Source organism: Crinia signifera, chromosome 11 (genome assembly GCF_055691185.1).
Source record: "Crinia signifera chromosome 11, ASM5569118v1, whole genome shotgun sequence".
Classification (NCBI taxonomy): domain Eukaryota; kingdom Metazoa; phylum Chordata; class Amphibia; order Anura; family Myobatrachidae; genus Crinia; species Crinia signifera.
In genome coordinates this window covers 126,340,108-126,355,277 of record NC_139227.1, presented here as the reverse complement: position 1 = coordinate 126,355,277, position 15,170 = coordinate 126,340,108, and the positions used below count along the sequence as shown (strand labels likewise).

Genomic DNA, 15,170 nt, shown 5'->3' with positions numbered 1-15,170 from the left:
CTGCCGGGTGTGGTACAGGGGTCCGACAGTCGGGATCCCAAAAGTCATTAGCCCGACGTCGAGATCCCGACTGGCTGGACCCAGACAGCATGGTGAGCGCAACTAAGCCCCTTGCAGGCTCGCCACGCTGCGAGCCACCTATTGTATTCTCCCTCTATGGGGGTCGTGGACCACCACAAGGGAAAATATGTGGCCATCGGGAACCCGGCTGTCGGTGTTTTGACAGTCGGGATCCCGACTGTCGGGACCCCGTCCGGCACCCATGAGCCATGTATGTGATGTCTGCTGACTACACATGTGATGGGTTATGGTATATTAGACTCCTCCCATCACTCTGTGCCTCCACAATGCTGCCATGTATGTGCTGTCTGCTGACTACACATGTGATGTGATGGATTATGGTATATTAGACTCCTCCCAACACTCTGTGCCTCCACAATGCTGCCATGTATGTGCTGTCTGCTGACTACACATGTGATGGGTTATGGTATATCAGACTCCTCCCATCACTCTGTGCCTCCACAATGCTGCCATGTATGTGCTGTCTGCTGACTACACATGTGATGTGATGGGTTATGGTATATTAGACACCTTCCATCACTCTGTTCCTCCACAATGCTGCCATGTATGTGCTGTCTGCTGACTACATATGTGATGTGATGGGTTATGGTATATCAGACTCCTCCTATCACTCTGTGCCTCCACAATGCTGCCATGTATGTGCATGTGATGTGATGGGTTATGGTATATCAGACTCCTCCCATAATTTTGTGCCTCCACAATGCTGCCATGTATGTGCTGTCTGCTGACTACACATGTGATGTGATAGGTTATGGTATATCAGACTCCTCCCATCACTCTGTGCCTCCACAATGCTGCCATGTATGTGCTGTCTGCTGACTACACATGTGATGTGATGGGTTATGGTATATCAGACTCCTCCCATCACTCTGTGCCTCCACAATGCTGCCATGTATGTGCATGTGATGTGATGGGTTATGGTATATCAGACTCCTCCCATAATTTTGTGCCTCCACAATGCTGCCATGTATGTGCTGTCTGCTGACTACACATGTGATGTGATGGGTTATGGTATATTAGACTCCTCCCATCATTCTGTGCCTCCACAATGCTGCCATGTATGTGCTGTCTGCTGACTACACATGTGATGTGATAGGTTATGGTATATCCAGGGCTATTTTTGTGCAGGCTCTAGCAGGAACTGTGGCCCTTATTCTAGTTCACTCTTTATGACAAAATATTTCTTAGATGGACAAAACCATGTGCACTGCAGGTGATGCAGGTGTAAAACCCCACCCAAATCTAATTATCTCTGCACAAGTAACACCTGCCTCACCTGCAGTGCACATGGTTTTGTCCATCTAAGAAATATTTTGTCAGAAAGAGGGAACTAGAATAAGGGCCACAGTTCCTGCTGGAGCCTGCACAAAAATAGCCCTGGGTATATCAGACTCCTCCCATTACTCTGTGCCTCCACAATGCTGCCATGTATGTGCTGTCTGCTGACTACACATGTGATGGGTTATGGTATATTAGACTCCTCCCATCACTCTGTGCCTCCACAATGCTGCCATGTATGTGCTGTCTGCTGACTACACATGTGATGCGATGGGTTATGGTATATTAGACTCCTCCCATCACTCTGTGCCTCCACAATGCTGCCATGTATGTGCTGTCTGCTGACCACACGTGTGATGTGATGGGTTATGGTATATCAGACTCCTCCCATCACTCTGTGCCTCCACAATGCTGCCATGTATGTGCTGTCTGCTGACTACACATGTGATGTGATGGGTTATGGTATATCAGACTCCTCCCATCACTCTGTGCCCCCACAATGCTGCCATGTATGTGCTGTCTGCTGACTACATGTGTGATGTGATGGGTTATGGTATATCAGACTCCTCCCATCGCTCTGTACCTCCACAATGCTGCCATGTACATGCTATCTACTGACTACACGTGTGATGTGATGGGTTATGGTATATCAGACTCCTCCCATCACTCTGTGCCCCCACAATGCTGCCATGTATGTGCTGTCTGCTGACTACACGTGTGATGTGATGGGTTATGGTATATCAGACTCCTCCCATCGCTCTGTGCCCCCACAATGCTGCCATGTATGTGCTGTGTGCTGACTACACGTGTGATGTGATGGGCTATGGTATATCAGACTCCTCCCATCACTCTGTGCCTCCACAATGCTGCCATGTATGTGCTGTCTGCTGACTACACGTGTGATGTGATAGGTTATGGTATATTACACTCCTCCCATCACTCTGTGCCTCCACAATGCTGCCATGTATGTGCTGTCTGCTGACTACACGTGTGATGTGATGGGTTATGGTATATCAGACTCCTCCCATCACTCTGTGCCTCCACAATGCTGCCATGTATGTGCTGTCTGCTGACTACACGTGTGATGTGATGGGTTATGGTATATCAGACTCCTCCCATCACTCTGTGCCTCCACAATGCTGCCATGTATGTGCTGTGTGCTGACTACACGTGTGATGTGATGTGTTATGGTATATCAGACTCCTCCCATCACTCTGTGCCTCCACAATGCTGCCATGTATGTGCTGTCTGCTGACTACACATGTGATGTGATGACCTTCTGCAGTAAATTGCTGGGGTCATGTAATTATTTTTATTGTCTGATGGGGTCCCAGAGCAAAATAGTTTAAGGACCCCTGTGTTAGAGCAATGCATTGGTCAGGCTGCAGACACGGTAATAGCACTGGAGGAACGTGGAACGGGCTCCTAATGCTGGTGGTTCCGCTGTGATCCTCATGCTGTAAACAGGAAGACGCTGATGGATTGGCGTGTCAGGGTGAAGGGAGCACTCAGGAACGAAATAACCGACATGAGAGAATCCTCTCTGCAGAGGCTTCCTTCCTGAATTGATATGTATGACCTGTGAGCATCACATGTGGAATTGCCAGCTCCGGCCGTGCGCGGCGAGGGATCACGGAAAGTTGCGGGATAGGAAATGATTCATAGTAACATTCATGGGCATCGGTCCAATGTGCCCCGTGTGCTCGCACTATTTGTATTTAATAGGACAGGAAAAGATGTATCTAAGCTTTTGAAGACAGGGGGAGAAGTTGCCCTTAGCAACCAAACAGATTCTCCTATCATTTATCTATTCTATTCTATATCCTAAGAATCTGGAATCTGATTGCTTGGAATGGGTAACATCCCCATGTCGGAAGTATTCATGATGTCAGCAGTCTATGAGAGAAAGTTACTAAAAGTTTTAGAACAGGCAAGTGGTTGTGTTGCCCATAGAAACCCATCAGATTCTGTCTATCATTTAGCATTAAATATGCTAGAAAATGATGGCCAGGACAACGTTATGCTGACATTATAAGGCTGACACAATTTAGAATTTGAATCATGTCGGCATTCTAACTTTAGACATGATGCTTTTGTAGGATACGGTTCGGTTTGGCCTGTGTAGTTCTGGCATTTGCCAGCAGGGGCTGCTGCTCTGGAGAAATTACCTGCAAGGGCTTCCTTAGCCTGATTTGGGTGCGGATTAACAGCTATACAGTGAACCGTTTAACAGTCAATAGGTTGACACCATGTGGTCGACATGGTCTAAAGGTCAACATGAAAAAGGTAGATGCAAAAATGGTCACCAAAAACAAAAGCTTGACAACAATTATTTTTTTTTATTTTGGGTTTAATTTTGTATTTTTAATCATATATGACCCAATTTAGTAGAAATAAATCCGCTTGCGGGCTCAATTCGGGTGTGGTGGCTCAAGGTGCACTTCTTCCCTTACCACAAGCAGAGCCGTCCCTAGCTAATTTAATGCCCTATGCAAGATTTTGGTTGGTGTCCTCTAGCACTGTCGCTAGGTCTGTCGCTGACCCATTGCTCCTTATTCACATTACATCACACTGTATCGCTTCTTATTCACATTACACTACACTGTATTGTTCCTTATTCACATTACATTACACTGTATTGCTCCTTATTCACATTATATTACTGTATTGCTCCTTATTAACATTATATCAAACCATGTTGCTCCTTATTCACATTACACCGTATTGCGTTTTATTCACATTCCATACTGTATAGCTTCTTATTCAATTGCTCCTTATTCACATTACACCACACTGTATTGCTCCTTATTCACCTTACACCACACTGTTTTGCTCCTTATTCATATTTCACCACATTGTATTGCTTGATCTTTTTTCACATTACACCACACTGTATTGCTCCTTATTCACATTACATCACACCGTGGCTGGGTATGCACAGCAATACTCCTACACAGAAGGTGACCATTTTTGTTAGTGCCAGCTGCTGTCTCTGCTCCCTGCCGTGGTACTCCTGCTGGCTCCATTCTATGAGATGCATTCCCCCCTAGATACCTGCCTAGTTTGTCTATGCCTAGGGCTGTCTCTGTCCACAGGGTTACTAAAGGTAATAGTATATGACGTTGGGCCTGATGCAGAACCATCTACGATAATCTGCGATTTACAGAGAACTGCGCAGCTAGCAATTGAGCACTTAAACTGGGGTTTATTCGTGACCGTAGTTTAAGTAGCAATGGAAGCTGGGAAAAAGCTTGTGGCACATCGTGGGGTGGGACCCGGCTTACAACTGAGTCTGAATCGGGCCCATGACGACAACACACTTTAGTACATTTAGAACTTCTCATTAATGCTGGCAGGAGATCCTAAACGTGTCCAGCACTAGTTGTACTCCGGATATATACATGTATATACTGAGAAATATATTTTCCTGTTCAGGAACACAAGCTGCTGAGAAGCCAGAACCTGACAGGACAGAAGCTCCCAGATCTCAGTGAGGCGGCTGAGCAGGAAAGAGGTATGACATGGGCGGGGTCCAATGTGTTCTTCTTAATTACCCATCGGAACAAAGAGGATGCCCCAGGGATCACTAAACACAATACAAAGGGAAGGGCAGAGAGTTTAGTCATAGTCCAAGACTGTGCTGGAGTCATTAATTCATCCTTCATTAAATTCCCATGATATTGATGCTGATCATTAGAATAAATGAGGTACATTTATTGGTGTGACAATTGGGCCGGTGACCCTCCTGCTCTCACTGTGGTGAATCGGTCCCACTGTCTCAGATATCCCTGACCATGTCTTGGTGGTGTCATCCTATTTCCTTATATTCTGTGTTCTACCTGATGAGTTAGTTCCAAGGTTAACTTATCAGCATTGTAGGCAATGGGAAATGCAGTGCACTGCGGGGCCCTAGTTACCTATTTTACATTGAATGGCTTTCAGCACTCTGATTGGTGGATGGTTGGAGCAATGGGGTGGCTATTTGCTGCCTGGCTGGAGGCAGGTACAGAATGCTGCACTCTGATTGGTGGATAGCTCTAACCATCCATCAATCCGCAAGGTAATGAATATTTGCTGCCTAACTGCAGACTGGAGGCAGGTACAGAATGGTGCACTCTGATTGGTGGATAGCACCAGCCATCTGCCAATCAGCAAGCTGACATTGTTCGGTGTCTTGCTGCAACTTCGGAGGCATGTAGGGAATGCTGCCTGGTTGCTTTGCTTGAGTGTAAATAAACAATGAGAGCGGACAGGCAGCATTCCAAGAAGCTACGGAGGCAGATGCCATCTGGACAGGGCCGGTGCAAGGCGTGGGGGGGTGGGGGCGCCCCGGTGCCTACGGGGGGGGGGGGGGTACCTGCGGCACTGTGTGATCTGGCGGCGGGGTCCCTGCAGTGATGCGCGCTATCCGGCAGCCAGGCGGCGGCGCGGGAAGCGCTGATGGGTTTGAAAACTCGCCGCACGCTGATTGGCTGAATCTCAGCAAATCAGCATGCGGAATGTTTTCAAACCCAGCAGCGCTTCCTGCGCCGCCGCCTGGCTGCCAGATAGCGCGCATCACTGCAGGGACCCCGCCGCCAGATCACACAGCGCCGCAGGTACCCGGCACGGACACCCCTGCAGCCTCCATGCGAGAGGCGAGGGGCGAAGTGCCGCCCTCCAGTGGCTGGCGCCCTAGGCAAATGCCTATATTTGTCTAGTGGTGGCGCCGGCCCTGCATCTGGACCAGCCCACTCCTGCTCAAAGCCTCCTAGAATCGTGTGTCGCCTACATTAAGATGCCCCTGATCTGTAGAATCAGGACATAGACCTAAAGCCCCTGACTTATTTCTCACTGTCCCTCCTACTGTAGGATGTGTCTTGTCAGAGACTCCATAATGTCCACCTGGTCACCCCAGTTATAACCAGAGCAGAAAGGTTCCATTGCGCCTCTGTCCTATCCAGCACACCAGTCATATACTGTGTCTATCATTCTCAGAGACGGTTCCTATGCTGCATTAGACTAGATGCCTGCTGCCCAATGATAAGAACCCCGAGGGCCTGAGGGATAGCTTATTCATGTCCTGCTGTGGTTAGTCTGATCTTATTAAGGACCACTAGACTGCCAGATGCTGGTGCTCCGGGGAACGCAGCAGCAGTGGCAGAACCACCAGCCTCATGGACACATCAGGTTTTGCATTTTATCGACGATTAATTCAGAATGGCTTATGGAATTATCCCATCAGGCTAGTACTGCACTGAGTGTAGGGAAATGTATGCGGCGCTGCACACACAATGCAGGAGGATCTGCAGACGGGTTACCTTAAGCTCTGGGTCCTGCACCGTCTTCTAAGGGCAGAATTGTGACAGAATTAACATTAACTGCAGAATTGTTTCCTTCCAGGCCCGTCCCCTGTCCACGTTCAGTCTGCTGAAGAAGAAGAAGAAGAGGCCAAGGGGGAATCGGATGTGATGCCCAATATCCCAGATATCTTGTTACGGAAACTGCGCATTCACAAAGGCCTTCAGAACAGGTAACGGCGCCTTACAGCACAGGATCCGTTATTGTAACCCATTGGCTCCTTCATACGACTTTAACGCTGACAAATAAAGTTCCTTAAACCTGTGTTTGCCCGCAGCTTTACTTGCATAGATGTCTGTCACTTGCATCTCCTTCTAAGCCCGCCCCCAGACTCCCATTAGCCGATGGGGGGGGGGGGTCATTGAGTCGACATAAATTGGGCCGACACCCTTAGGTTGACAGGCCATAGGTTGAGACCAATAAAAGCTCGACATGGATTAGGTCGACATGAAATATGGGTTGACAGGGACTTTAGGTTGACATGGTGACATTTTTAATTTGGGGGTGTCTGTGTTGACTTACGTCGACACGGACACCCTATAAGCGTACCGCGTCCCCTCACCATGCTCGCCATACTACACTAGGCACACTATTATATTCTCCCTCCTGCCAGGCAACCCAAGTCAAAGTTTAATGGGGAAGGGTCAGAGAAAATTTAGCCCGGTCACGTTACCTGGGTATCTGGTAGTCACCAGAGACGGACCTGGCATCAATCTGGGTAACAGTGTGATGTGAACATGTGACGCTAAATGCATTTGAAGTAACCGTCTGTGATTAACCATGGATATCCTTAAAACCTGGCATGGTGCTTTGTGCACAGAGTTCGGTATTGATCTTTATCGGTATTTTAGACCTGATGACACTGAAGCTGAGACGGTGAGTGACAGCCTCACTCAGCTGTATCTAATCTATGTATCGTGGATGTCTCGTTTCCTCCAGTCTTCTACCTTTTCCTGTTTCTTCTTTATGTTATGGTACATAATGCTCACTTTATGTAGAACGTTATCTTTTCCATTCTAGTGCACCGGCGCTGACGGAAAAGGAAGTGGAGGTGAGTCACATTGAAAAGCACAAACATGTAACGCAAGTATATCTGTGGACTGGTCACTGCGATGTAACTGTGGTCAGACATAGGGCTCAATCCTGTTACCTGCAGCTTTATTGCAGCTGCGAGTAAGTGCGGCTGCATGCTACACTTATGGTACCACCGGACTCGCAGATTGTTGTTCTCCGTCTCATGGCGCTATGTACAAAACTCTGCGAGACCGTGGGGTGATTAGGCCACAAGTGGGGATTGGTGGTGAAGAATCTGCTCATGCGCATAAGGTCTTCACTGCAGGCGCCCTTGGAGACTTGCATAGTCTCCGAGGTGCGCTCGCACCAAGGGGTGCATGCAGGAGCCGGACATGCGATGGCTCTTCATTTCCTGGGTGTACCCACAAAAAAAATGCTGGGTGTGCCCAGGAAAACACTGGGCGTCCCCATGCGAACGCGGGAGGCCACCTGCCTTCTGGATGTTCGCAGAGTGCGGCCAATCTAAGTCGCTCACTGGTGCCTTAGCGAGTGCAAGCCTGCGAACGGGTGTTTATGCAAATCATCCATTCGCAGTGCTGCGGGGAACCCGGCAAGTAGCTGGGGTGAACGTTCGCACGGCCGGCTGGCAGCATTACATGGCTGAACTACCGCTGCTTTGTGCGCCAAACAGAATCAGGCACCTAATGTATATCCATGTACCATTTTACAGAACGTGTTTGTCCAGCTCTCACTGGCCTATCGGAATGACAGCTACACCCTGGAATCGCGGCTGAATCAGGCTGTGAGAGAGCGGAACCTGACGGAGGAGAACAATGAGAAGGAGTTGGAGAACTTTAGGGCGGCTGTGGTGGTAAGAATCAGGCAGATAATGTGTAGCCCAGTATATTATGTCACCTCTCGGAAGTGACCAACGCAGGTGTGGCTTCTATGGTCACTGCTGTGTAATCAGTTGGGTATCAGTGGTGCTTCAGCCATCTTCTAGAAATGAAATCGCTTTTGGTAAAATGGGGCAAATTTATCAATGAGTGATATTCTTGTTATCACTCGTTAGGAATGATAAATGGTGCTCCAGCCAATCAGCTCCTACCAATTAATTTTCAAACACATGACAGTTAGGACTAGAGCTGATTGGCTGGAGCACTATTTATCTTTCCAACCAAGTAACAACAGGAATATCACTTGTTAATAAATCTGCCCCATGAAGCGCTAATTATATTATTATAATAATAATTGTATCCAGTGAAGGGGTTTTCCTTATCATTATGCAGCTCCAAAGCTTCCAGCATAGGGGAGCAACACTAACTGTCACCCCAAACTTCTGAACATCACTGGCCAGGGGTCGCTGACAGTTGTTGCTTCTCTATTTGAATTTGGACTGAATGCAGCCCCTCCCCTGGAACCAGTGGTGACTGAGAGGCAGCTACTCAGAGGCATGGAGGAACTTTTTATGGGCATTGTGAGCGTGTCACTGAAGCATCCTCCTTCCCCCCCGCAGCCTTACGCCAACAGTTTTGCAAAGTTTCAGAAAACCGCAACTGAGTCTGAATCGGGCCAAATCTAAATCGGTACTTGTGGAGTATCACGGCTCCCACGACCTGCATCGTATGCAGATCGTATGCTAAAAATCGCATCGCATCGCATGTGGCATACGATGGCATACGATGCGATGCGATGTTTTACCGATTTTTGACTATTTTAGCTCAAAAATCGTATGCCATCGCATAACATCGTATGCCATATGTAGTGGCATACGATGTCATACGATGCGATACGATGTTTTACCGATTTTTGAGCAAAAATGGTCAAAAATCGGTAAAACATCGGATAACATCGTATGCCATATGTAGTGGCATACGATGCGATACGATGTTTTACCGATTTTTGAGCAAAAATGGTGAAAAATCGGTAAAACATCGGATAACATCGTATGCCATATGTAGTGGCATACGATGTCATATGATGCGATACGATGTTTTACCGATTTTTGAGCAAAAATGGTGAAAAATTGGTAAAACATCGCATGGCATCGTATGCCATCGATGCGATACGATGTTTTACCGATTTTTGAGCCATTTTAGCTCAAAAATCGTATGCGATCGCATCGGATGCCATACGATGGCATCCGATGCGATGCGATGGCACCCGATTTTGCACTGAAATGCATCAGAATGCATTGAAATGTGTATTAAAGTAGTGAAATGCCCCCAAATGCCATTTTTCATAGTGCACCACCCCCACTATCAACGTCAACCCGAAGCGTGGCGAGCGCAGCGAGCCCGCGAGGGGCGGCGGTACGCGTCCTACGACCTTTTCATACCCCCACTATCCACGTCGGCGTGGAGTTGAGAATAGAATAGTGTGGCGAGCGCAGCGAGCCACCGAGCCCGAAGCGTGGTGAGCGGACGCGGATACCTTCACAGCTATACGCGTCTCCTCGCGGGCTTTACAGGTATCCACTACATATGGCATGCGATGTTATCCGATGTTTTACCGATTTTTGCTCAAAAATCGGTAAAACATCGTATGACATCGTATGCCACTACATATGGCATACGATGCCATGCGATGGCATACGATTTTTGAGCAAAAATGCTCAAAAATCGGTAAAACATCGCATCGTATGCCATCGTATGCCACTACATATGGCATACGATGCCATACGATGGGAGCCGTGATACTCCACAAGTACCTCTAAATCATCTACACAACTCAGCATGCCCATGGTGGCGGAATCTGGGCATGCTTTGACTTCTGTTCACTGTGTCCGTTACATAGGACTTTATATATAATTGTATAAATAGGTTTGGCCTGAGGTTTTCCAATAACTCTGCTTGTTCTAATTACATGACCGCTGCCAATGTTTTGCTGTTGAGTGATTATCTGCAATCTGGCACGCGTCACACTGCGCACGCATCAGGGTACCTTAGTGATGTCGCACGCAGTGATGATCTAAATGCAAAGGGATTGATAGTCAGTAGGAACCTAGGTTAATAATATTAAATTTATTTATATAGCGCTCATTCTCCAGTAGGACTCAAGGTGATTAACAGATAAAATGAATGTAATACAGTACAGGAACAATGAAGTACAGAAAAGCGTTTCATAAACAATACTTAAAGGAATTAAGGAAATGCTTGAGTAAACAGGAAAGTCTTTTTGAAGCATTCTAGAGTGGTTGCCTCTCTAGCTGTACAGGGAAGTGAGTTCCATAGAGGCCTGGCTAAAAGCTGAACCCCTAGATTTTATGGGAGATTGTAGGTACTGCTAAAAGTCCTTCATCTACAGATCGCAGTAATTGGGTGGGACAGTATGGAATTGGAAGGTTAGGAAACGGCAAGAGTGGTGGCCAAAAACACAGGTGTGCTGTGACCATTTTTGGGGTGTTTGCAGGCTGTGATTTTGATCCTGTATACAGAAAACATGGTGTCTGCGTCTCAGGTGATTGATTATGGAAGCCAGTCTCCAGGAAGCGGTGGTATTAGCATATCCTCGCATGGTAGTTGTGTGCGGAATGCGTTAGCTCTGATTCCCCTGTCAGGCACAATAGTTAGTACAAAGCAATGTGCACAATGATAGCAGTGCTAGGCCATCTCCTCCCCTTACACATATTATACCATGACGCATTATCTCCACTCTCTTCCAGTCCTCGGTGTCGATGTGGCAGAACTGTGAGCAGCGAGAGGAGTACCAGAAGTTACTGGAGGACATTGCTGTCCTTCACCGTCTCACCACCAGACTCTCCAGCCGGGCGGAGATGGTGGGAGCTGTGAGACAGGTACACCTCGGTGTGATTTGTGCCTGTTGTGTCTGGTCACACAGGTGTATCTAGTTAGCAGTTGTGTGTCTTTGTCTAGGAGAAGCGAATGTCAAGAGCCACAGAAGTTATGATGCAGTACGTGGAGAACCTGAAGAGGACGTATGAGAAGGACCACACGGAACTGATGGAATACCGGAAACTGGCCAATCAGAATTCTAGCAGGAATTACAGTGGATCTGGTAATCCAGAGATGATAACTATATATGTACCATCACGTGTGACTGGCACCGCATCCTGGGGGTTATTCTGTTTGACACGCAGCACTGCGAGGTGTCATTTTCTGCCCGCCCGCGGTTTGCATATGCCGACACCCCCCTTCACAGTGTGAATTCCCTCGCTTGGCTGCAATGCTCAACATCCATTCGCAGCCTTTAGGGAAACACCCACATCATTCGAAGGTCGTCGACAGGCACACACAATATTTAGACACTCTGAGGTGTGTGTTTGCGAGGAGAACATGGCGAGCAGCTGACATCCTCTGATGTCATCTGCCCGCCCCCGGCACCGTGTCACTGGGTTATGGGTTATTTCCATGGGAACACCCAGTGTTTTCTTGGGAACATCCATGAAAATCTGTGTTCCCATGGCCTCATACCCTGGCCCGCCTCCCCACACCCGCAGTCTTGTGCGGGAGCGCCCAGCAAACAATCTGCTCGCAGTCGCCGCTCGCACATGCACATGCGCAGAAATGCACATGCACCGGTCAAAAACATTGCGCACCCATGCGAATTTGCATGGGTGCGCATGGACCAGAATAAGGTCCACTGTGTGTCATTATATTTGTAGAGATACTGGGATTGTTATCAGTATATGTTCTTCCTGACTGTAGGCGGATGCACTGTGGTTATGTTCTGCGGCTGTGTACTGTATATACATTCTGCGGTTGTGTATATGTTATGCAGCTGTGTGTGTGTGTGTGTGTGTGTATATATATATATATATATATATATATATATATATATATATATATATATATATACGTTCTGGGAAGCACATTGTGGACGTGTCTGAGGCCATTGTTATCAGTATATGTTCTTCCTGACTGTAGGCGGATGCACTGTGGTTATGTTATGGTATATATATATATATATAGTACGGTTTGAAGGCGGCACCCGGAGTCTCATACATACGAATGATACTGCAGAGAATTGTGATCAAACGTTTTCGATGTTTATTACCATCGTCATCAGGATAACATACAGGTTACAGGAACATACCTTTATGCTATAGCCAAAACCAGGTACCCTAAGTTACACCAAGTTACCCTAACAACCGGGGACGGGATGATGACGTCATTATTGGACAAATCACTCGGACCGGGACGGGACGGGTACCTTCACGTGGTTTTGGCTATAGCATAAAGGTATGTTCCTGTAACCTGTATGTTATCCTGATGACGATGGTAATAAACATCGAAAACGTTTGATCACACTTCTCTGCAGTATCATTCGTATGTATGAGACTCCGGGTGCCGCCTTCAAACCGTACTATCCTGTGGGACCACAAATCCCTCTTCGGGAGGGCACCGGGGCAAGTTCTTCTAAACTAGTGGGAGTGCTGCTCACTAACCCCTATATATATATCACAGTGCGCTAGTATGCAATAAAATGCAGCTTAGAAAATTGTATATTTAATATAAAATATAAAAAGTACACATATACATAATGTACAATAATAAAAACAAACCCTTAATAGGGTATCACAGATGCACACAATAATAATTGCTCACAGATAGAAGAACTCCTGAATTGAGCAATTATTATTGATGTTCACCATTTGTGCATCTGTGATACCCTATTAAGGGTTTGTTTTTATTATTGTACATTATGTATATGTGTACTTTTTATATTTTATATTAAATATACAATTTTCTAAGCTGCATTTTATTGTATACTAGCGCACTCTGATTCCCCCCTTTTTTCCATTTCTATTTGATTGGGTCTTGTCTAGCAGAGGACCCTTCAGAGGTGATGCTTCTATTCTATTAGCGCAGGAAGGGGTCTCTTCTTTTTTGTATATATATATATATATATATATATATATATATATATATATATATATATACAATCCAAAGTCCGGCACTCCCAGTGACCATGTAGAGCCCTTTACGACGGGTCCCGGTGCCTTCACTTGATGAACAATTCAATAACTCTTTGATGCGCGGCACTCGGAAATAAATGATATAAGCAGGGTCTCAGCAACGTTTCAGTTTAATTAAAACTTGAAAACAGTATGTCTATAACGTATGGGAATTTGACAGGGGAGCTAGACGCATTATGCATCTCAAGCACTTTCACCAGTTGTTCTTTGTCACCTCCCCAGAACACAAGGAGGTCATCTATATACCTAGTGTAAAGCAAAAGTGACCGGGTTGCTAAAGAGTAAAGCATGTTCAACGACGAACATGTACAAATTTGCGAACGATGGTGCCACTGAGGACCCCATCGCACATCCTCTCTTTGGAAACTCCTTGCCGCAGCCACGTTTACATTTTCTGTCTATTGCGTACTTGGTCCTCACCCACCATCTGCTGCTATCAGGATAATACAGGATAATAAAAATGAGTACATGTGGGATGAATACAACAGTATAGGACGAGGGGGTCACACTCATTTAGGGAGTATATAGTACTAGGTGATTCATCGCGCCCTACGGGCGCTCTTCACACCGTTGTAAGGGGCTGTGCCCCCTTAACCTGCGTATGCAGTTATTGTGAGGGTTGGGTGGTATGGGTGGGGAGGAGGTGCTTGGGGGTGGTGTGGGTGGGGGAGTGGTGGGTTTGGGGATACTGTGTGTGGTGGAGTTGCAGTGGCAGGGTTGGGCCGTGTGGGTCGTGTGGGTCGTGTCGTTTGGTTAGGTGCCGTGACGCTTGTGGGTGAGGGAGGTGGGGGTGCTGTAGTTGGGTTGGGGGTGCAGAAGTTGTTGGAGGTGAGGGATGGGGTGTGTTGTGGAAGGGGGAGGGGCGGGTGTTGGTGTACTGCGGGTGCTGGAGGTGTGGTTGTGGTGTTTTGCAAGTGGATGCTGTTGTGCTGTGAGTGGGGTGGTGTCATGGAAGGTTGGGGTGGGAGGGAGGTTGTGTGCTGCAGGTGGGGTAGTCACAGGTGTGAGGATACTGCGGGTGTTGGAGTTCCACATGCGGGGTGTTTTAGGATGGGTGGTGTGGGTTGGTGAGGTGCAGGGGTGGAATGGTTGAGAGACTGGCAGTTGCAGGGGTGGTGAGGGTGCTGGATAGATGGGTGCGTGGGTACCGTAGATGGTGGATTTGCCTGGTGCGCGGGGGGAGGGGTCTGCGGTACCTGCTGCGGAACCCGGTGTAGAATGAGGAGGTGGGGAAGTGATGCTGGGAATGGTTTGTGGGTAGGGGGTGCTGGGAAACCTGACAGGGGAAAGAGGAGGTATGGCGGTGAGAACGATGAAAGATGGGGGGGGGGGGTTAGGGGGCGGATGCTGCAGGGGGATGTTGGCGGGGCTGGTGACCTTGTGAGGGGGGGATGGAGGAGGCAGGAGGTGGGGGGACATAGGTACCTTAACCTGGGACGGGACCTATGTACTATAGCTGGTGATGGCAGAGGTCTCTGATGGGGGGAGAGTGAGCGTCTGTGGCATTCAATAGAAGTAA

General features: G+C 47.6%; 1 protein-coding gene across 2 annotated transcripts in view; it reads left to right on the top strand.

The window, feature by feature from the left end:
• Window positions 1-15,170, top strand: part of IRAG1 (inositol 1,4,5-triphosphate receptor associated 1) — a 124,091-nt gene that overhangs the window by 83,224 nt on the left and 25,697 nt on the right. For both annotated transcript variants that reach the window (XM_083164728.1, XM_083164727.1), the window contains exons 9-14: window positions 4,795-4,873; window positions 6,742-6,871; window positions 7,720-7,750; window positions 8,444-8,584; window positions 11,378-11,509; window positions 11,589-11,730. In XM_083164728.1, coding sequence (XP_083020854.1) covers window positions 4,795-4,873; window positions 6,742-6,871; window positions 7,720-7,750; window positions 8,444-8,584; window positions 11,378-11,509; window positions 11,589-11,730 — 655 coding nt within the window. The remainder of the gene's footprint in view (window positions 1-4,794; window positions 4,874-6,741; window positions 6,872-7,719; window positions 7,751-8,443; window positions 8,585-11,377; window positions 11,510-11,588; window positions 11,731-15,170) is intronic.